Genomic DNA, 23,979 nt, shown 5'->3' on the forward strand with positions numbered 1-23,979 from the left:
AATTATCACCACAGCATTAATTGCATTTCATGAATAGTACCTAAAGTAAAACCTACCTGGCCCACAACCGGGCCAAGGTCTCCTCTTCTTATATTTTGAGCAGAAGATATGGAGCTACTCCAATGCGGGTTGATAAATAAACGTGTCAGATTTTCATCCGACTACGCAGGTCCTTCATCGCCGAACACTAGATGGCGATGCTTGCCCGGGTCTGAATTGTCCGGTCAAGAGTCTTCTAATCAGTGGTATATCACGGATAGTTTTAAAATTGTTGCTCAAGATACTGTGTAAAATAAAAGTGATTGTTTGAGTATTATATTAATATGAGTGATAACCCTATTCTCGGACGAAGAGCGTGACGGTCAGTAGCGTGCAAAAGCTCTATATAAAAGACACCGAAGTCATATGAACATTTAAATTACGTAGTTATTTAGTAGGTAATTATTATCGGCTGGCACGCTTAGCTGCTTCTACATTGAACTAGGATTACTACTTAGTTTGTAACCAACAATATGACAATATATTCAAATTTCGAGATAAGCTCACTGATAGAATACGCTGGGTAATATACATGTGTAGGATTACGAAGTCCTAGGGGATGAAGCTGAACGTTCAAGATTTACTAAACTTAAGTAACTATATAATTAAGGCGTGGATCGGTGCTTGTTTGACACTGAACTGCAGGATTTACATTGTAAAATGATGTCAGCCCTTTTAAGAGCCGCCTCGAAAACCAACGTTAAGTAAAGAAGGTTTTGTGGCCGGTTTGGTAGTGTAGGTACAAATCATTCATCAGAATTTCTACCTCCGAACATCAATAGTTTGCTATTTCCGTGTTCCAGATTGAAGATTTCAATGAAAACTTCATTTTCAAATGCTCGTAACAGCTAACTGAATGAAATATATATTTCGACTCTGCCACAATATAGTCGTTTTCATTTAGCTATTATGAGATAATAGGGTATTTTATAGGTCAGGGCTTTTAAAAGAGCGATCGTTGCGGGCAATAGACATTTATATAAATATAATAGTTATGGTGTCATGAAGCATCAAACTCGAATCCAAAATATCGATCAATCGAGCACGTAAGCGGCATACAAGCCGATTCGTGGCGGAGAACCAATACATCAGCAAAAACTTTCTCAAGGAAAGCTGGCGTCGTGTAGCGGTCGCTCGAAAACGCTGCTAAATCCTTTACACATTGCGTCGACCCCCGACCCCAATAATAGCTACGTTTACTATACTGACTCAAATTCAGTATTCATACTGTGATACTAATAAATTGAAGAACTTGTTATTAATTCAAAAGGGATTAGGTATTGTACTGTATTTCATCTTTAAAAATATATAAATATTTTTAAACAAAGATTCAAAAATCTCTCATTTAAGCTGTGCTCTATAAACTATATCATAGTTCAATCAGCATTCGTTACATCCTCTTCAACTAAGTGTGACCTTATAAGCAATTCGTGCATATAATTAAATATCGAAATACAATCACCATTGTCAATGTCGAAACTAGACGCTATTATTTATTGAAAGTTCCATATTAATCGAACAAGTAATTTTCACGTGTATACGTTCAAAATAAATCAACAAATCTCACCTCTTTTCAACATTAGTAAGATCGCAGATAACACTGTGACCGTGAAACAAACTGAAACAGGCCGTTCTATATATAGATAATCTGTTCGTCCGGTTATTCACTCCATGTTTACGATTAATTTGATTCAAATGCGTTGCCGCTGCATTCATCTTAAGTCTTCTTTGTGTGTGTTGTTTAATGTTGTTATTTTAACCGACTACGGTGAAAACAATGAAGATTTGAATGACATTCACGCCATTTGTATGAATGTTTGTTTGCACATAGAAAGCTAACGTTTTAATTTGTATTGACAAATGACGAATTTAGAAGTTATTGGAAATAATTATAAATATGTAACTTTTAATATATAATTCAACATTTAACGCTATTTGCATTAAGATATGTTGTAATTTATTTATTTATATTAGAACTAGATCGCAGGCTCCGATTCGACATTGAATTACGCGGGTATTTAATCATCGTAATAACTGATGAATGTCAATACTGGTTTCGCAGTGAAGGAAAACATAATAACCGTGTGTATGTGTATATAATGAAAACTGGTATCGCGTGTACTCGAAACTCGTAATTTTACATACACGCCTTTAGCACTATTTTATGATATATTTCTTTACCCTCGTTTTCTGATAAATGAATTATGGAGTGTGATTTACGGCTATTAATAGATACCATTTACTGTATCGGATATATCTTGCTGCGGGGTTGGTTTCGCAAAGTGCTCTTCGCTCCGTTCTCTATGTCGGCTCCTATGACACCCAATAAGATAGATAGATACAAGTAAGCTATACGTTTATATAATACAAAGTATTTCATACCCCGCATACCGTGTATTATTGCACGCGACCGGAAGTGCTTGTTTACATGGAGTCAACACACTCGTAATTAAAAACGAATACGTGCCAACGAATAGTTCATTTATGAGTAAACACGGTCCGAAATTATTTATTGATAATATGCTGAATTAAGATATAAAATTATCAGATATTTGTTACGTTTTGCGTATGACGTGTTTTAGTTTTATTTTATAGTAGTCACAAATGGATGTTAATTGTTTATTGCTATTTTTATAAATATAAGATGTATTGTGTAACCCTACGTGGGTTATTAGAATATAAATAATGATGTGCTTCCGTTGCTTGGGTTGCATGCATTTTTCTTTGAACAATAGAAACAGCTTCGTACTTATGTACAAACTACACTATGCTAACTACACTATTTCTGATGTAAAGTTTTCTACACATTAATATTTGCCTTTATGATCGAGCCGAGAGGGCATAGTCGATAGAACACTTTGATGTTTAACACAGGTCATGGGATCAGATACGGGCAAGCAGCATGTTTATAATTAATCATGTGGTTATGATGTTAAGGAAAACATAATGAGGAAACCCTTTATAGGTGGTTATTGTATTGTTAATTCAAGATAAATAATTTATGAAACAAAAAATATTTGATACATGTCTAACTTAACCGAATTAAATTATCGTACATTGTTTAAATAATTATAATACATGCAATAATTTAAGCATACCTTTATGAGTTCATGTATTTAATTGTTAACGTTAAAGTGACCTTGCCCGAAACCCGCTAGCTTAGTCACAACATACCTACTTCGACTTCATAAATTTGATACGCACGTTATTTTTTTAAGAATGAGAAAGTCGTGTAAACTTTAATATTTTTTTCATGAATTAATTACATCTTAAAAGTTATAAATTATAAATAACGTCTTATTTTTTTTATATCTAACACAAAAAAAAACTAAATTTCGATCTTAAATAAGCTAGCTACCTTGTTTTTAACGTTAAAGACGACACAGCCTTAAGTGATATAACGGCATACTTCGTAGTGTGTATTAGCGACTATTAGCACATCGAGAGACTTCTAGAAATTTCTATATGTTAGGGTCGCTGCCATCGTTGGTAATAAAAGTTTAACTAAGAAATAAAATATATACATACATATAAACTTGACATACTACATACTGTCAAAAGTGTTGTTGTCGAAAAAATAGTAAAACGTTCTTTTTTTTCCTGTATTTCTATTCAATAGAGATACGGGAATTCAATTTGATTTCGATATGTTTATATATTTTAAACGTAAATCGTGTAAACGGTCTTTTTATATAAAAAAATAACCTTGTTTAAAACGAAAAGTCCAGATAAAATAATTGAATTTTGAAAACGAAAACACGATAAACAAATAGCTACGTAGCTATTATAACTTTTACTTTCATAGGTAAAGCTTTTCGGTAACATTACGTCACAGGCCACAGATAATACAGACTGTAAACATTGGTTCTCGGAATCATGAAATCGAATTTACAACTCATCTGATTGGTGGTTTTAAGTGATTGCTTTTGTTTTGTGACTTTTATAGGTCAGCTTTATAAACTGGGTCATTAGATGACTGGAGCTCTCAATGAAATTTATAGTTTCATACTAATGGAGACAAATGTTTACTTTATTGTGATTGATATTCGTTTGAAAGATATATACGTCGAGTCATACATTATATTTATATATGTATATATGCATATATTTGTACACATAGTGTATATTACTATGAGTTATGGTTTAAAAAATTAGCAGCTTTTCGGAATTAAACTGACAAAAAAGTCAAATACCAGACTCCTATTTGATGCATGTGAAAGACAAAAAAGGAACAAAACTTTATCTTATCAATAAACTTTACATTTAAGACACTAAGCCGATGTAACCGAACCCTTCGGAATTACATTAGCAGGTATTTTAATTTTACATTAAAAGCGGTTCTCGTTCTTTATAGGATTAAATCTTTATAAAAAATGTTTATATATATAATTTAAGACACAAAATGCCTTACTATATTATTAAGGTTGTCTCAATAATGTCGGTAGTTTTCGTTCTCGACATTTTAATTTTCCTCCATCGTGTAAACCCACTAATTGCCAAAGGTTCGTTAACTCTGACTCACGGCGGCCAACATTTGAGTCATCGACTGCAATTTGTATAGGGATGCCACTTGCCAGCTGTCACGAACGTTTGAAATACCTAATTCATATATATATTTCTGTCTATACATATTTATATGGAGTAACAGTTTTGAATGCCCTAATACAACTATTAAGATAGTGGCGTTATATATGTTGTATTATGGAATTTTAAATAGAACTAAAACCAATAAATTGGCGACTATCCGTTTAAGTTTGACTGTGTGACTAAATAAGTTCCAGTTAAAATTTAGAAAGCGACGGTATAATTTTTTTGTTTCACTGTAGCATATTGTTAAATTTGTTTGTAAAGGATTTTAAAATATACTTTCAATGTTCAATATAATGATTTAGTTTAGTTTAGTTATTGATTATGTTGTTCAACCCTACGTCTGACGAATCGATTAGTTACAAAGGAAACTTTGTGTACAGTAGCTATTAGAAACAATACTAATACTTTGAGGCAAGAAAAATGAATCTTTCATATAGACATTACATGAATCACATCAAATATGAGCACGGATCCTGTATACCAAATTTGGTCGTGACCGAAGTTCACCACCGCTAACTTGCCAGCGGTGTTTAGTTAAACGTTGATTTATCTCTTTCTGACATTATTGATTTGACATTCGAAGGTAGAAGACAACATTGCCAAACTTACTACCCTCTGAATGTCGTTTAGAGATAAAGCGGTTTTTGTTTATAAGACAAAGTTTTTTTATAATAAAACGCGCTACATGTAACAACACATTACATAAACAACTAAAAAGAAGTGAGCGCGATTAACACATGACATACGTAAAACCACTTTCGGTAGAAACTAAGTAGAAAAACTTTGCACTCAATTCAAAATCAGGAAATTTGACCATCAAAGCATTCAAAGGGAAGTTCTTCACTTAAAAATGAAAAGTTTATCCGAAGCAACAGAGATCGCAGACAACAGAACGCTTAAGAAAAAATAAAGTTCTGTATTATTAGTATGTCTTAATACATTTATATGAAAGCGTGCTAGTGAAAGCTTTTGTCTAGTTGTGCTTCGTTTGAACTGAACTAACAAGACTGCGCCAAGGTTAGGAAATACGAATAATTTCGCTAAACATAATATGTTTATTTCGTGCACATTTTAGTTAAATAATAGCCGAGTGGCAAGAAAGCGTGAATCTTAATCGACGATCGTGGGTTCACACTCGGGCATGCACCACTGAATTTTCATGTGCTTAATTTGTGATTATAATTCATCGTGCTATACGGTGAAGGAAAACCTCGTGAGGTAACCTGCATGTGTCTAATTTCACTGAAATTCTGCCACATGTTTATTCCACCAACCCCCAATGGAGCAGTGTGGTGGATACCTCCATACCTTCTCCTCAAAAAGGGAGAGGGGGCCTTAGCCCAGTAGTGGGACATTCACAGGCTGTAACTGTTTAGTCAAATGGATGATTACGTGATCATAGATGCTTTTGAATTGTCGAATGTTCACGATTAGTACGAAATGTCCACTAAACCGAGAACTGACGACATTATTTAAATATAATAATGAACACTGTATACAAAAGAATAATATAGACTAACATAATCCTTTTGTAATCTTTTAAAGGAGTTTTAAAAAAAGGAAGAGTACTATTTACCTAACATGACGAGGAAAATTAAGAGTACCTAAGTAATTTCTAGCTAGTATTAAGGGGTTTATTGTCACCAGGAAAACAATACGATTATACCGTTATAGTTTTAAACGATGACTCAATACTCAGTAGATTACTCAGGTGGCACGTTTATTGTAATCAGTATTACTCATAGTATATTTATAATAGACAAGTTACCTTCACGAGATATATGAATTCGGTTTTTTTTTGTTTTTTCGTGTACATTTTATAAAAAATTAGACTAGTAAAATAAAGTTTTTTTAGTCTTAAAATTTTGTGATCAATCGCGATAAACTCAATATGACGTCGGTTAAAAGATAAATAAATCTAAATATACTTTAATATATATTATAAATACGAGTTATTATCCAAAAACCAAAAGCCTCCGACATCAGATCACCTGCATTTAACAGCAGTGATACTTGATGATCTTTATTCAGCTGCAAAGCGCTCAAAGTCAAAACAATAACTTGTATGAATCTAAATATTTTATTGTTCGAAGATAATTATATAGCTATATAGCTATAGCGGAACTTATCACCGGAATGTTTGTATCTTTAATTAATTGATATATGAAACCATTATGTTAATGTATCAGTCAAATAGTGTTCACAATCTTGACCGTGAAAACATTAATTCATAGGAACCGCTAGGTAACAAGGGTCATTATTTATGCCGTCTCGATGCCGAAAGATTTTTCACTAATAATAACAATTAGTTAAAATATTGTTTCATTATTTATATAATCGTTATACCTCATTACTTCTTCGGAACAGTCAAATTGTCTCGAATACCGATGAGTACTCATTTCGATTCCGAGATGTTTAATGTTTGCTCAATCCAGATTTTTCTACATTGGTTTTAGCGAGTAAATAAAACCTTTTTAGTTACTTATTAATTCTGAAGGCTATTTTAAAGGGACCTCCCGACTAAATCCCAGTATAGTACTAAAGCATAATTATGATTTCAACTTGCTTTGGAGTAAGCAAGCAGTTGTAATTGTAAGTAAAGGTATAGTAAAGGGTCTATACGAAGCTGTCTTTAAATACGTTATAAATATTGTATAAGTGTAGTTAGTAATGTTTTCTGTTGGTTTCAGGCCCGGACAGAGTGAGCACGGGCACGGGGCGCTGGCGTACGGCGGCAAGCAGGCGGGCGTGGCGCCGGCGAGGCCCGCCGCGCCCTACGCGCCGCCCTACTCGCCCGCACAGCTGCGTCTGCACCAGCCAGGGTATGGATCCGCTGCGCTGTCATACAGGTGTGTATATCATTTGCATACTATTTTAATATGTAAGGGAACAGAAACAATGTTTTCATTTTCAACAATTTCAATAATACCCTTTTTACTTATATACTTACGTCTCTTTTACTCCTCCTACTTCGGTAAATTTCCCCATCCTTATAATATAATACAAGAAGATAAATCGCGCTTAAAACAAAATAAAAAATCCTTTAAAATCTTGGTAGCTTTACCACGCCAGCATTTCCTTGTTGAATCATTTGAAACAATTCCGATTCTCTTGACGGAAAATGCACCAGTTTTCCCGTCACCCACTGTCACCAGTGAAGGTTTTATAACTCCGTTCCTATGTTTGTGACGAACAAAAATATTCACATAAACGAGAAGTATGATAACCATTATCGTGGTTCGGCTTGAAACATCATAACTCGTGATATTATAGTCAGTTTCAGCCCACTTACGGTAATATGTGGGAATTTAAGATAAAGGTTTTCTACTGTTTTGCGGCTGAGAGATTTACCCACGCCATCCATTGTGCCATTGTTGGTCCGGAAACGAAATACCATTAAACGAGGTTGATTGATCACGTAATAGTCTAGGCCGAGTCTGTAATCTCCACCACCACCTATATATAAGCGAAATACCACTCATCACGAGATCTCATTTTGTGATGAGAAGATGAGAAATTGTGCATCAAAAATTAATAGTGTCAGTGGATTAATTCTGAAAATGGTTCCTTTCCAGTACTTTATTATATATATATATATATATATATATATATATATATATATATATATATATATATATATATATATATATATATGTATATGTATCTTAACTATTTAATATAAAAAGATTACATATTATGTAAAATAAGTAATAGCTTTTTCATTGGTGTCATTAATTAAAATATATATTTAATTTCATCGCATATTATTTTAAAATATGTTTAGTCCCTAGTTATGTCAACAGAAGAGAGTACTGTGAGTGAGTCAGTTCAGACAAATCGTTGATAATCAAAGGAAAAGTATTTTACGACAATTGATCATACTAATGCATTATTATAACGTAATGATATATAATCAGGCGTGTCGTTTGTTTGTATTTTTCTATTATCAGACTTCTCAGACACACTATGACTATAGTGTATAAATTAAATGCGTATATTGAGTTTGTGTTTAACGATTGTTGGCCTCGACTACTAGAAACAATATCATCGTGATAACAAGTATTAACAATAGGTTGTCTAGAGGTATCTATGTAACTGATATCAGTAATTTGGTATATAGATGTGCTATCTGCTAAGGAAACGACATGGCACAGTGGATAGAATGTTTGGTTCTTAACCGAATATCGTCAGTTCAAATTCGGGCAAGGCAACAATGATTATGTGCGTGCTTACTTTTTTATAATAATATATTGAAAAGTTAGCGTACCTGTGGTACGTTACCAAATTGCAGTGAACTAAGAGGTGAAATAAGTTCCTAACCTTCTTCTGCTCTAACTCCCAGAGTGGCGAAAGGGGCATTTACCCAGCTGTGGGACTAACGTTGTTTCTCTACTTTTTACCATAACCATTTTCATTATAAATTTAATAATTAAATTATCTAATTTAAATGTTACAGCCATTACAAGATCTCAATAATAATCTTCTAAAATGGCTGACTCATTTTGTTAATTAATATTAATTAATATTAATTAACAAAATGAGTTATCGGTAGTTTTAACCATCACTTAGACATCATTAGATCAGTTAGCAAAGAACCCAGAGCATATAGAAACAAGATTAGAACGTGAATCAAACACGTAAATAATGTCCTAAACGATGATAAAGGAAATTAAATCGCGTTCTGCGTTGATCGTAGAATTTGAGATTTATACAGTTAATTCTTACTTAGTGATAGTCTTGTGCAAGCCTGTCTGGTTATGTACTACCCACTCAGTATATATTCTACCGCCAAAAAGCAAAACTTACTAATTGTCGTCTTTAGATTTGAATCTTGAGTAAGCCAGTGTAACTACAAGCACAAGAGCAATTGGAATGATTTATATTTCTCACAGTGCCAATGTTTATTGTCGGTGGTAACCACTTACCACCAGGTGGCCCATTTCTCATTTGACAATATGCCTACCGATAGTAATAAAAAAACACTGATGTATATGTTGAATTTAAATATCTTCCTTTCTTTTATTCCAACGGTTCAACCGTTAACCGTCTAAAGTAACGAAAATATATTCGAATTCGCCCGTATCGAAGATCTCCAGCTCGAAGGGGAACTGACGAGGCTAACTTGTTTAATGTCGACTTGATAATACTAGATAAAGCCTTCTCGAAGAAAGTGCTCAAAGAAAAACGAAAAGAAATAGTTGCGAAGGCTATTTTATAAAAGCACGGTTATTACTTACTGGTGGTAGGGAAGCTCTTCTGGGTAGGTACCACGCACACATCAGATATGAAAAACAGTAGTACTTGGTATTGTTGTATTCTGGTTTGAAGGGTTATTGGGCCAGTGTAATTACAGACACAAGGGACATAGAATCTACGTTCCCAAGGTTGTTGGCGCATTGGCGATGTATATGGGCGTTGGTGACCATTTACCATCAGGTGGCCCATTTGCTCGCCTGCTTATCTATATTATAAAAAAAGGTTATGTTTATCGGCTGCATCACTGACCGTCTGACAATGTATGTATAATATATATGATTTTCGTAACACAAAACGGATCTTATTTCAATCAAGATAGCAACCACGTACGGTTTTTTTCTCGTATTTCGAACAAGAAACATTTGTTGTCCTTATTTCGTAATATTGTTTATGAAGAGATGACTAACTAAAGTCTTTGTCGTTTATATTTAAAAACTTATACAAAAAGGAATAACAACTATTGTTTATCGGTTTAAATGTTTTTCTGTTATTGTTTTCGTAATATTAATTTGCTGTATAATGTTTATACTTGTGTTTGTGTTTGATGTAGTATTATTTTTGTATTTAAAAAAAAGCCTCAAACCTAAACTTCAGTAGTCTTGTAAGAAGTCTTAAAAATTGTATTTATTATTTATGAGTTATAATACGTTTATCTACAGGAAAATCAAAGTGACCTTCTAAAGTCGGGTTTTTCTTATACTGTACGTATTACAAATCATTGTAAGCAGCCAGACAAAATATTTGAAATAATTTATTTCTAAGCATAAATCGTTTAACTATATTAATATTTTTTTTATTATATCGTATTTATCTGTTATATTAATCTCACAAGATTGGAATCAGAGTTTAGAGGAGGCATTTGGGGCATTTATCGACTGATACTTTATATTTCACTTTGTATTATAACATCTACTAAATTATGATTCCACTTAAATACAGATTTTTCGACACCGACTAGCAAAATATTCAATTTAAGACGTGAATTGATTTTTATTTTTTAAAGTCTTGCTCGAAGCCAGTACGCAGTAGCGGTCATATGAATGTTGTAGTAACGATTATGACTTAGAATTAATTAATTTAAATCATGTGTTACAAAAACATTGTACATTACTTAATACAAGATAGTATTAATGATAAAAAAGCGTGGAGTTAAGTACATGTTTGGTTATTCAATTTTAATTGTTCATAGTTGACAAGCCGTTTGACAAATCGGACAGCTGTTGTGTTTCTTGGCGGTTATTTTCGATAGAATCTACTCCCCGAACCAATAATATAATAGCTTTACGTTCAATATCTTTTCGCATCGATATTTTTTTAATATGACGTTTCCAATTTACTTATAAGAGTTCGCTTGAATAAAGTAAATTTTATTAACGTTGAACGCTAAATTAGAACTATGTAAAATTACCTACATATAATACAGAATTAGCTTTTATAGGATGTATTGGATGCACCCAAGAAGAAATAATAAAATAACTTAAAAAAATAAAGTTTGAACCGAACCTAGCATTTTATGTCACTAGCAAAACCCACGCCGCGCCTCGTCAGCGTGGCGTCATTTTGACGAAAATCCGTTACCCGTATATAATGCCTATAAATAAATATATTAACTTAAAAAGAGCCAGTTATTTTGAAATCACAGACATAGACACTTGAACTTTCTATAGATTTTCGCCGTTTATTGTTTAGTGATATTCATATATTTGTGTGATGTCCAAAGTAAGTGATATTTTTTAATTATGTCAGACATCACTTCACCAACGAACGGTTTAGTTTTTTCAAAGCAACTCGAGAGTTTTCGTATTTATTCCCGTTCTCTTTCATAACGTGCTCCGGTTGGCGATCGGCCAAGTTTGTTTTTATTTAACGCTCCGTTCGATGACCATCTATTCGCGATTTGCCAAAACATAAACCATTGATGCACGTTTTTTTTTTCGAATAAGTAAATAAACTTTTTCCATCAACGAATTTCCACCTCCTCAGCGGGGGCTACGTGTGGCTCAGACAAGCCAGTCGAGTACAGGAGCCATTTCTCTCGGTACGTTACGAGTTCAGAGAATGTTGACTTGGTATCCAGTTTCGATAAAATAAACGATTTTACTTGCATAAGATATAGTAAACATAAAGACATTGTTATCTTTTTAACATTATTCTAAATTCGATTTTCCATTCTTCTCTCTACATCAAGAATCATTACTAATTATAAGAAGTATCTTCGGAAACTTAAAGTTAGGATGGGACTATGGAGAATCTTAATTTCTAAATGTTTCAATACACCATTGTAGATAACAGAAAGTAAAAGAAAAACAAATAGCTTAGGATTTGTTTCTATATTTATTCATCAATAACTGACGAATTTAACGCATCGTACTGTCGACACGCGCTCGCAAGTCGCAACCTGTGTGGAATAACAATAAAAAATAAACAACGCTCTGCTCTGCTACAGTTATACGCGCCCCCCACCCGCAACCTTGGCCTTCCCGGCTCTCCCTCGTCCCCCGCGCCGCAGCACTGCGGCCCGCCACGTCACCATGCGAACGCTTCAAAGATGAAATGTGAAATCTTAATTTAGCAAATTTGGAACGGTTCTTATTTTTGCCGCTTCGGTTATATGTATATGTAAGGTTGCTCCGAACTGGTGTAGTCAGTTTTTCCATCGTACCTATATACTCTTTTGATTAAGCTGACTAGATTTTTCAATCGTTTCAGAATTATTTCTCTGTCACATTATGAAAGTATATATGGTAACCCTCATACGGAATTCATGTATTGATTAATCCTTGTATACTAACGACTTTTAAATGTCTAATTAAAACAAAAATGGGAAAATTTTAAAAATCTCAAAATAAGGCCTCAGTGCATTACGATAATGTAAATATTTAAATAAATATAAAACCTTTTATAATGTTGAAAAAAAAGTCATCTTATTACAAAATGCGTCAAATGTCTTCCGTAAGTCTATACCTAATTTGGATAAATGTTTTGACGTTTTCATATTATATTCCTAGAAATGATGACATTTTATTTTATTCTGTTATTAATACATAGATAATTTATAGAAACAAGGTTAATGTCAGCCGATCGATCATGACTTCGTTGATAACGAGATTGTCAATCGTGAAGTTGATCCACTGCACTGGCACTTCTGCATATGATAACACGTGGTGACACACATCCATTATTTACTCGAGTGGTCTGCTGTTCAATATTGCACGTTTTTGTTCGAAATTAGGTTATGTTTCGCTTCCAGTGTCAGACATTTTGATACGTTACAAGACTGTTACGTAGTATGTGAAATGTACCAGTAGTTCGCTGGGTAGACTAAATAGTACTAATTAAATAGGTAAATAAGTTTTAAGGTATGTAAAAGGTATGCCGTTTATAAGAATTCGAAAATTCAGTACATTTTGTATATGTATTGATGATGGAATAGGAAATATTAAAAGGTATTAACGAAGTATGATTATTTATTTAGATTCATAGTTACATGTTCGACTCGATGCGTGTAGTTGAGTAAGTAACCTTCCCACTGGCCTGTCTATGATTGTTGATTAACGAATTGTATCTTCGTGGTTACAGGGACAGCTATGCCCGCGGCGGAGGCGGCGGCGCGGTCGGCGAGTACCGGTCCGGCGCGCGTATGTCGCTGTTGGGCTCAGCGTACTTGCCGCCGCCGGCGCCGCCAGCGCACCATCCGCCGCCGGCTGATCCTCCGCCCTTCAAGAAGATCCGCCTCGCCGCTGAGCGGCCTTCGCCTGCACCACATCAGCAGCTCAGGGTTGACACACGGGTATGGATCACATGTTGTTTTGTTATTTAAACACACTGGTACGACTTTATAATATTCGAAATACATATTTTCGTCTTTGTAATTATAACAATGCCAAATGAAATCAGCCCAATTCACACACTGTTTGAAAATTAAGAAAATGCAATTTTCTCTGTGTGATTATTAATTTAAAAAAATGTCCGTTATCATGTGGGTTTGTGCGTGTAAGTAGTCGTTATAAAGTTAAGTATTTATCAAGTGTTACTTAATGCTATTTCATTGAATAATTAAATAATTAAGAATAAATAATGAAGTCATCACATTGAATCGAATATAATGAGTATTCATTGTTTTCAAAACGCGATGACTTAAAACACGATTTGCTTATTAAGTAATAAAATTGTCTATTAATTATTTATTTACAATAATATTATTGATAAAGTGATTTAAGTAAAGGTAATATAATATGCAAAACAGCAATCAATCAATTAGATAGTTTAGAGTTCCCAAGCAATATAATTTGACAAAATAATCATAAAATATCATATAAATATATTCATTCAACTTACGTTATGTTATCACGTGGAATCAGAAATTGCATGAATTCTACGAAGCTTCGAAGAATTTACAAGCAGAATGTATATTTATTGTATTTTTATATAAATTATGAATAATAAATAACAATTTAATTCTTTCAGGAGTCGGTTATGAACTCCTACAACAACTCGGTGGAGGTGTTATCCCCAAATCCGCCTTCCGAACCCACCATCGAGGACCAGAGCTTTCGGACAACGAAAGATGATTTACTACAGCAAATTTCTAAGGTAAGCAGTTCTTCCTCACACTATAGCCATAATGGGTAAAATATTTTAATTAGTCAGTCCTACAATTCGTCGGAAAGTAGCTCATTCTAAATATACAGCTCAATTAGCATAAAAACTTTGATGCCACGATTGCTTATACTTGCATAGTTCCAGATAATTCTTTACCAAAAACTCTGAGATTATATTTCTATCGTAAACAAGATACAAATTTAGGGTCGTATGTATGCTTAAACCCTTGACAAATAAGTTAAAGTCTTAAGTTTTATAGATAATAGAAGTTACAGGAGATGATTATCAATTTCAGGTGGATCGAGAAATGACGTTATCGGAGACGACGTTACTAAAACTGAAGAAAAAACAAGAAGAGTTAGAACAGACAGCGTCGAAGCCAGCGCGGGCTGAGGAACCGGAAGAGGCGCCGCCCAGGCATCGGAGTCTAGCTCAGTGTATATACGCCGACAACAGGAAGAGGGTACGGCATCCTAAACATTTGTCCTCTTTATTTGTACTCTCAAGAATATATAGCGTTTAAGTAATATTTGTCCATTCCAATCTCAAAAACTAAAATACAGCTTAAAGCTCTTCTATATTATACAATATAAATAGTCCTTGATAAATATATATTTGTATGTATGTATTTATAATGTCATATGTCATACTAATACTATTCCATTTATTTACTTAAATCACATTAATTTTAGTTCGAAATGCGGATTCATAATGAATACCAGAGATGATTCAAGATCTCGACCAATGATAACACGTCAATCCAATGTCAGATTTGTTTATTTGTCTCTTTACCGTCTGTGGTTGGCGTAGTTTGAACTTGCAAAATTAGTTAACAGAAGTTTAAATCGAAAGTCTTGTATGAAGCAAGGGAAATTTGTTATTATTTATATCCAAATAACCTCGTCAAATATTCTTACAGCTTTATATCAATTACAAAATTAATAACGAGTGTCCCAATTAGCAATTTTACTTTAGTGCTGGTTTATCTGCTATTAAATGAGCTGACACTTGGTCGATCTGGTCCCTAACTTGTACAAAAAGTTATTGCTTTCTCTCTCAAGAAATAGTTGCCTCAGAATATTATAAAAAGTCCTTCACTAGCATCCATCCATTCGTTGCGCAGTTGGCTTGTCTCCATTGTAAATAATCACCGTGTCGGTCATTGTTACGAACAAGTCCGATTTAGACAAATTGTAATCGCATCCCAAGACATATATGATATCCTAATATTGAGAAATGAGAATTTTTTAAATACTTATTTTAGTCTCATGATATGTTTTTAAAATGTTTTATTTATTATTAAAACATATGTTATATTATTAAGCAGCCACAATTCAATATGATCTAAATCAGTGATTCTCAACCACTGCGTCGCGGCAATTTTGTGTGCCGCGAAATTCTAAAAGTGTGACGCCAAATTTTAGACAATTATGTTAATATTATTAAATAATATGATTAAAAAAATCCTTTCAATAGGAATATATATTTAAATCCATAAAATTTGATTGGGTTCGTATTCTATTTTACGCAGTGTGTATAGGTAACTAAATAATTTTGCAACTTATATTTTTCTTTGGCGACAAAAAAAAAGGTTAGAATCACTGATCCAAATCATAGAGCAGTCAAATATAAGAGTATCAGTTGAGGGAATGGAATGTATGAATGAACCAACAAGACAAATATACAAACTCACACTCAATTTATAACATTATGATAACTTACATAAAAAACTCCTTACGTATAACGTGTCTCACCGTAGGCGGGCGCAGCTCACGCGGTGCTGGCGCACCTCGGCCCGCCGGTGCTGTACCCGCTGTACAACCAGCCGCAGGACACGCTGGTGTACCACGACAACATCCGCAGGCATCGCGCCTTCCGCAAGCGCCTCGCCGACCATCTGCGCCGGATCAGAGCCGAGGCGGAGAAGGTATGGTTATTATTAATATTTTTATTATTACACTAGCTTATTGATTAATAAAATTCTACCGGTTACGAGAATTTCAACCCTAAGGAGTACTCGAGAAAGGCCAGTATTGTATTTCGTACAGTGATTCTCACTTACAATATTAATTTAAAAATATTTATGTACTGGTTGAAAGACTATCTTTAAATTTATTTCTAAGGTCGTATCAAATCATTACAGGAAATATCAATTCGACAATGTACTTTGTTGCCTTGAACTTGTAACAGTTCTTATATATAGCTTATTAGTAATTATGAAATTTATCATGATTTGATTGCTGGTAAATGAGAATATTCCTCGTCATCTCATTGAAATTGGGATCTTAAGAAGTTATTGGTCTTGTGGCTAACTTATAAGGCTCAAGCTCAAGGTGATCTCAGATTTCGACATTCGAACCCTGGGTCGCGCCAGGAAAAATATATCAAGTTATTCTTTCTAAAAAATATCAGTTATTTAGCTAATAATTGTTAGTAACTATTTTCTTAGAGACCGTAAAGAAAATGAAATTTATCAGATTTCTAATTGTATTCAGGACAATACAATAGGAACATACTTGATACGATCGTTAATTTCCAGCGCGAAGACGCGTTAACGGAGGAGTACAGTCGGCGCGCCTCGGAGTGGATGAGGCGCGTGGAGCGACTGGAGCTCGGCCAGAAGAGGAAGGCCAAGGACGCCAGAAACAGGGAATTCTTCGAGAAGGTAAGCAGACACATTATTAGAACTTTACTGGTGGTAGGGCTTTGTGCAAGCCCGTCTGGGTAAGTACCACCCACTCATCAGATATTCTACTGCAAAACAGCAATACTGTTGTGTTCCGGTTTGAAGGGTGAGTGAGCCAGTGTAATTACAGGCACAAGGGACATAAAATCTTAGTTCCCAAGGTTGGTGGCGCATTGGCTGTGTAAGCGATGGTTGACATATCTTACAATGCCAATGTCTAAGGGCGTTTGGTGACCACTTCCCATCAGGTGGCCCTTATGCTCGTTCACCTTCCTATTCTAAAAAAAAAAAAAAAGAACTATTATGTCTGTTTACGGCGATACTGGAGCAAATTGTTGCACGCTTGTGATTCAAGTCAGATTTAGTGATCAAATTATATGATATTTATTTATATTAATTATATTTTACTGGTGCTCGTCTGGGTACCTTACCCAGACGAGCTTGCACGAAGCCCACCCACTCATCAGATATTCTACTACTACAACATACTACCGCAGGTAGAATATTTGATGAGTGTGTGGTAACAGCAGTACTTGGTATTGTTGTGTTCCAGTTTGAAGTGTGAGTGAGCCAGTGTAATTACAGGCACAAGGGACTCTTGCTCTTTCTCCAATCACAAAAGTATATATCGACACTTGCTCCGTTAATTTTTTAACTATCTAAATAAAAAATAAAACTATCCGTCAGCCCTGAAAATATTAATATTAATAATTATCATACTGTTAGAATTTCATGTTATTTTGTCTATTACAAATCGAATAATGAAACAAATGTTATCGCATGAGCACATATCACGAATAAGCCGCGTCGCTTGCGTGATCGCAAATAGCAGTAAGGCATGTCGGCCGGCAGGTGTTCCCCGAGCTCCGCAAGCAGCGCGAGGAGCGCGAGCGGTTCAACCGGCTGGGCGCGCGCGTGAAGTCGGAGGCCGAGCTGGAGGAGATCGCGGACGGGCTGCACGAGCAGGAGCACGAGGACAAGAAGATGCGCTCGCTCACCGTCGTGCCGCCCCTGCTGCGCGACCCGCGCGAGCCGCGCCCGCTGCTGCTCGACACCAACAGTGAGTGCACGAGCGCCCCCGCCCCCCGCAGCGACCCCCCTCCGCGCCGAACGCTAACCCGCCCCCTGCCCGCAGAGCGCTGCATGGACATGGAGGCCGAGTACCGCGGCCTGCAGCTGCGCAACGTGTGGACGCAGGGCGAGCGGGAGCTGTTCCGCGAGAAGTACCTGCAGCATCCCAAGAACTTCGGCCAGATAGCGTCCTTCCTGCCGAGGAAGAGCGTGCGGGATTGTGTTAGGTACGCAGAGCACGTCGCGTCTCACTGCCGCGATGACTCGTAAGGTGTCTCACGGAAATCAAACGTGTGTGTGATTCGCAAAGGAGTTGCAACAGAAATTTAATCTGATGTATATGTTAACAGATATTATACCATAAATATTGTACTATAGCCATTTCCAGCGGCGCGAGTTTGACTAATATTGGTGAAAACTTAACTAAAGTGGATGAAAGTAGTCGAGTGGAATAGTGACATATTATAGATATACATATATATCAAGAACTGTTTGTAGTGCGTAACATAGCAGAGATATTACCAAATCTCATGATGTATGTAAATTGAAGGTTTGCTTATTTTTACTTCTCCTGTCATTTAAATATAGTAAAGATTGGTGCCACTCGCTTATTAATAAAAAAATACATTCATACACACATTACTAAAATACATTTCTGTCCACTGGCGTATACATTCGTAGTCGCTAACTTATAATAAGTTTTTTCGCTTTATAGAAGTAAAGTATAGTTGTTTTACTTTAACTGACTGCCTCGTTGGCTTAGTGGCTAGATATAAGGACGCTGACCCGGAGGTCCTGGGTTCAATTCCCAGGTCGGGCTAGTAAAAAGTTATTGGCTTTTTCTCTCAGAAAATTCTCACTAGCAGCCCGGGGTCTGGAAGTTGAAAGTGTATACACTGCCGTGCCTCGGAAAGCACGTAAAGCCGTTGGTCCTGCGCCTGAACTCTTTCCCGTCGTGTCGGATTTCCGTCCCATCGGATTATGAGAGTTAGGGAATAGAGAGTGCACCTGTGCTTGCGCACACACTTGTGCACTATAATATCTCCTGCGTAGTTGGCTAATCTCTCTTGAGATTGGCCGCCGTAGCCGAAATCGGTCTGGAGGACATTATTATATTTACTTTAACAACAGTACAGAAACAGCCCGTTAATAATCCACTCCTTTTATTCGAGGAGAAGGTTTTTAGAGCTCACTTCACCACGTGCTCCAATGTTAAATACACGTGGCAGATTTTCATCCGCCACATTCAGATTTTCTCACGATGTTTCCCTTCACCGGCGAGCACGAGATGATAAACAAATTATGCACATGAAAATTCAGTGATGTTTACTTGAGTTTGAACTTGGAATCACCGGTTATGATTGTCATCTCCTAACCACTGGGTCATCACGGCTCTCTATTGCTATACGTTGCGTTTTAAAGATTTGTTTATTATTATTGTTATATTATTTTATTACAAAGAGTTTAGAGAATTAGAAGTCACTGACACGATTGTTTCTAACCGTACAGGTATAAATATGACGTCGCCTTTTTTCTCATTAATTCGTTATATAAATAATTAACGTTTACGTTTAAAAACCTTGTCGTTACATTAGTCATCTTTACCATTCACCTTTCATCTATCATTTGAATTTTCCTATAAGTTTTTGTAATAAATAAATAAATAAAGTAAATAAAACATAATATATTGATTATGTATAACAAGAACATCGTTATTATCGTTCTAATCGCGAAATTATCGCAGTAATTTTTAATTCAGACAATTGTCTATCTCTTATGATAAGAGAAACGGTTTACATTAGCTGTGTCAATTGATCATCGCGAGCTGTTTTACAAACTGTGTTCTTTCGGTAATGTCGTCTTCCGCGCACAGGTTCTACTATCTATCGAAAAAAGCAGAAAATTACAAACAGTTGTTACGAAAACCGCGACCGAGGCGGCACGCGAGGCCGAGGCCGGCACCGGAGCCCGAACTACCTGCAGGTGTCACGACGAGGCTGCAACGCTCGCAAGGTAATTATAATATAAATTTAAAGCGTCCAGTCCTAAAGTTTACCTTTTTCTTGCAGTGTTACAAAACAGTGAGCCGACTCTGAGTACTCGTAGAGTTTGATAATTTTTAATATTAATTATTGTATATGATCAAAATGCTAAATATACATGTATATATCGCTCGAACCGAATGAAAGAGTGACACATGAGTCGTGTCGGCAGGCTCCCGCGCGGCCGACAAGGAGCAGAGCCTGGAGGAGATGCCGCCCGACGCCACGCCCGTCAACTGCATCCCCGTGCCGCCCCCCTCCGCCGCGCCCGCGCACCAGCACCCCGCCCGGTACGTGCGCACACACGCATACTCACTCCTACACCTATTTATGAAAAATTCTTGAATCGAATTTGTTATTAGCGTGGATAAGTGTATTAGCAACTTACATTTAGTACGAATATGTTTAAATGTATCATTTATAACATATAAAACACTAATATATTAAACGAAACCATTTCAAGAACAAGACAACAATAATAGTTTACTAAAGGCCAAATATTTATATTATATTTTGCAAACATGTACTACAAAACATAAATAATATTAGATATACATGATTTTATTAATATTTCTATAACATGGCAAAACAATTCCTCAGTAATAAATATATCGAAAGCGCTTATAACGTAAAGTAACGCCATCTAACTAGCATTTGTGGAACTTAACGATATTATTTTGCGACGAGGCAACGCCATCTCTGTTCTGCTAACATAAATGCTAAGCACAAAGCTGCACTGACAAAAAGTTCCATCTAATTACCGATTTAATAATATTAGCGCTACTAAGACTAATGAATTTACTACTTTAATGAATTTCAAAAAGGGATGGATGAAGTATGTCGGTTCATAAACTAGTAATGCGTCCCAGTTCGATGGCAGTACGTGAAATATTAAAAAATGTATATGTGTTATTATTATTTATCTGTGTGTGTACTGTACTGATCGTACGGAAATTCTGCACACTATAATATATTCTTTATTATATTTATATATTATTATTTCCTTATAACCATTGGTTTTAATTGATCGCATTAAGCTGACCAATAGCAATAATTAAAGCAATCGATTGACAAATAGAATAAGAAGTTACTGAACGGTTTTGCGTTTGCTTATATTGATAGGCAGACGGGTCCATAAGCGCCGGCTTACAAACAGCTGATTGTATAACTACAGGCACAAGGGACATCTAATCTTGATATCCAAGGTTGTTGGCATATTTATTTAGATGGAACTTTTTGATTGTGTAGCTTTGTGTATTATGTATGGAATGGTCAATAACTCTTACGGCGCCAATGTCTATGGGCAGTGGTGTCCACTAGCCTGTCCCCTTACCAATAGTATAAAAAAAATGGATTTAATAAGTGTTTTTTTTTAAATTGTTGTAAAAATCAGAAACAATTTGGGTTCAAATATGATGTCTATTGTGCCTATTAATATATTGGAATACAGAAGCCACAAATCAAAAAATTGAAATTGGTATATTTAGAGATGAGACAAAAAATAAACGACACCAATAAAAATATAATTAATCTAAAAAAAAGAATCCCAGACAATTTTGAAAAATGTAACGTCATAAAAAACTCCCGCCTACGTGACGTATGATTGTGACGTGACGTCACACACAAGTATAACCAATAAACAAGATAAATGTACGCTGTCTAAAAACGAATCACAATGGTATATTTTGGTCAAACAGTGTCGGTAACTGTACAATGTCAATAGCATCGGGCTGGCTTTTTAATTACGCCGTGTCAACAGCATGCTATGTATTATTCAATACGGGTGAGGTGAGGCGGGCTAGGGCGCCGCCGACCGCCGCGCGCCGGTGGACGACAAATTTTTGAAACACCTTGTAATATTAAGATAAAAACGTGTTACACCGATTGTAGATGTAAAATTCCTAATCGATCTGATTTATTCAATTTAGTTATTGGATACAAAAATATATAATGTTTATTGTCGTTAAAAACAATAAGAGGAAATATATAAGAAAATATTATATTTATATTTTGATTAAGTGAAACTCATTTGGTCGCCTTTAGAGTATATTTCTTTTAAAGTTTTTGCAACGTTTCTGTTACCTTTATGTAAAAGATGTCACTAATAGACAGACAGACAGACAGACATTGTCATTGTGTGCTTTATTTAATTGTGCTTGTTAAGCGTTCTAAATAGTAAAAATAAAATTAAAAAAAAATAAACTGAATCAGTATATAACCTGATATGTTCAGGCGATGAAGGATATCCTGAGTAAACATGAAAACGAATGAAAATCAGCCACATGTGTATCCACCAACCTGCACTGGAGCAACGTGTTGGAATAAGCTCTAGATAATCTCTTTAAAAGAGCGATCTACACTTATCAATTCGTAAGCAATAAACTCTCTCGAAAATAACTCGTACTCAGTCTTCAGAATTCGTTATAAAAAATCAATTAGTGACTTTTTTTCCACCTGATGGTAAGTGGTCACTAATGCCCATAGACATTGGCATTGTATGAAATGTTAGCCATCGCTTACATCGCCGATGCGCCACCAACCTTGGGAACTAAGATGTTACGTCCCTTGTGCCTATTACTACACTGGCTCACTCACTCTTCAAACCGGAACACAACAATACCAAGTACTCCTGTTTTGCGGTAGAATATCTAATGAGTGGGTGGTACCTACCCAGGCAAGCTTGCACAAAGCCCTACCATAAGTATGACATTCCGAAACTCGGCAATAGAAGGTATGACGTAACGTTTTATTCAAATCAATGATTACAAATGATTATTTTAATTCCTCTTCGGTACCAATAACTATCTTGTAAAATAAAGGGGGCGTAGTTATTTCTCAAAAGCCGTTCAAAATCTAATCTCCATAAAACGTGAAACAGTTAACGAAAAGGGGTTTTCCGTAAGCTCGCTGTTTGCTCTCCACTCTCCGATATGAACTTCAGATCGGAACGATTTTTCTTTATTCTTTACATTAACCGTTTAAAATTCATATTCCCGTCCAATTCACTTAAGCTCCCCGCAGATGAATTACTTATAGATTGTATCTTAATGTTGCTATCTCTTATATTTATAATACAGAAGAAAATTTTCGAATTGAATGCGATGTGGCAATACTTTATTATTTGGCGCCATTAAAAATTATGTTATTATTGGACGCAAATGTACGTTATTTTGTTATAACTAAAACTTGGAAATAATAATTAATTATCTGTGAAACTTAATTATTGGAAAACAGTTCTTATCGGTTAGATATGTAGACTCTACCTTTTTCTATAGCTTTAATTTTAATTGAATCCTTTAAAACAAAGACTGTGTTTGTAAGACCGTAATTTAATATTTTGATTTTGTCAAGTTTACCAATACTACATTTGGTATGTACATCACTAATTGAATGCACAAATTGCTTTAGAAATGGAAGGAGAACAATAATTTTCATAAAATGTAGTAATTGGTTTAGAGTTTAGTTTGCAATCAAACAAAATAAACAAATAGAACACTTTGAGCCCAAACATCACGAACATTTGCCCGGCTTGATTGAAAAAAAAAAAGTTAAATAATTGGAAAATGAAAAAATAAATATCAATTTCTCGTTATGTCAGTTACATTTTGTATCTGTGATATGTTATTTGTTAAATATTATATATATATATGTATATATATATATATGTATATGTAATCGTTTTAATTAATTATA

General features: G+C 35.1%; 1 protein-coding gene across 6 annotated transcripts in view; it reads left to right on the forward strand.

The window, feature by feature from the left end:
• The window catches only part of LOC126775702 (uncharacterized), a 109,029-nt gene that overhangs the window by 66,541 nt on the left and 18,509 nt on the right, over positions 1-23,979 (forward strand). For 5 of the 6 annotated variants that reach the window (XM_050497772.1, XM_050497770.1, XM_050497767.1 and 2 more), the window contains 10 exons: positions 7,320-7,478; positions 13,465-13,675; positions 14,353-14,478; positions 14,783-14,950; positions 16,247-16,414; positions 17,027-17,152; positions 18,026-18,233; positions 18,309-18,471; positions 20,118-20,257; positions 20,459-20,576. In XM_050497772.1, coding sequence (XP_050353729.1) covers positions 7,320-7,478; positions 13,465-13,675; positions 14,353-14,478; positions 14,783-14,950; positions 16,247-16,414; positions 17,027-17,152; positions 18,026-18,233; positions 18,309-18,471; positions 20,118-20,257; positions 20,459-20,576 — 1,587 coding nt within the window. Of the gene's footprint in view, positions 1-7,319; positions 7,479-13,110; positions 13,229-13,464; positions 13,676-14,352; positions 14,479-14,782; positions 14,951-16,246; positions 16,415-17,026; positions 17,153-18,025; positions 18,234-18,308; positions 18,472-20,117; positions 20,258-20,458; positions 20,577-23,979 lie in introns of those variants that run through there. The other variant, XM_050497773.1, reaches the window with a different exon arrangement.

The sequence above is a fragment of the Nymphalis io genome, chromosome 18 (genome assembly GCF_905147045.1).
Source record: "Nymphalis io chromosome 18, ilAglIoxx1.1, whole genome shotgun sequence".
Classification (NCBI taxonomy): Eukaryota; Metazoa; Arthropoda; class Insecta; order Lepidoptera; family Nymphalidae; genus Nymphalis; species Nymphalis io.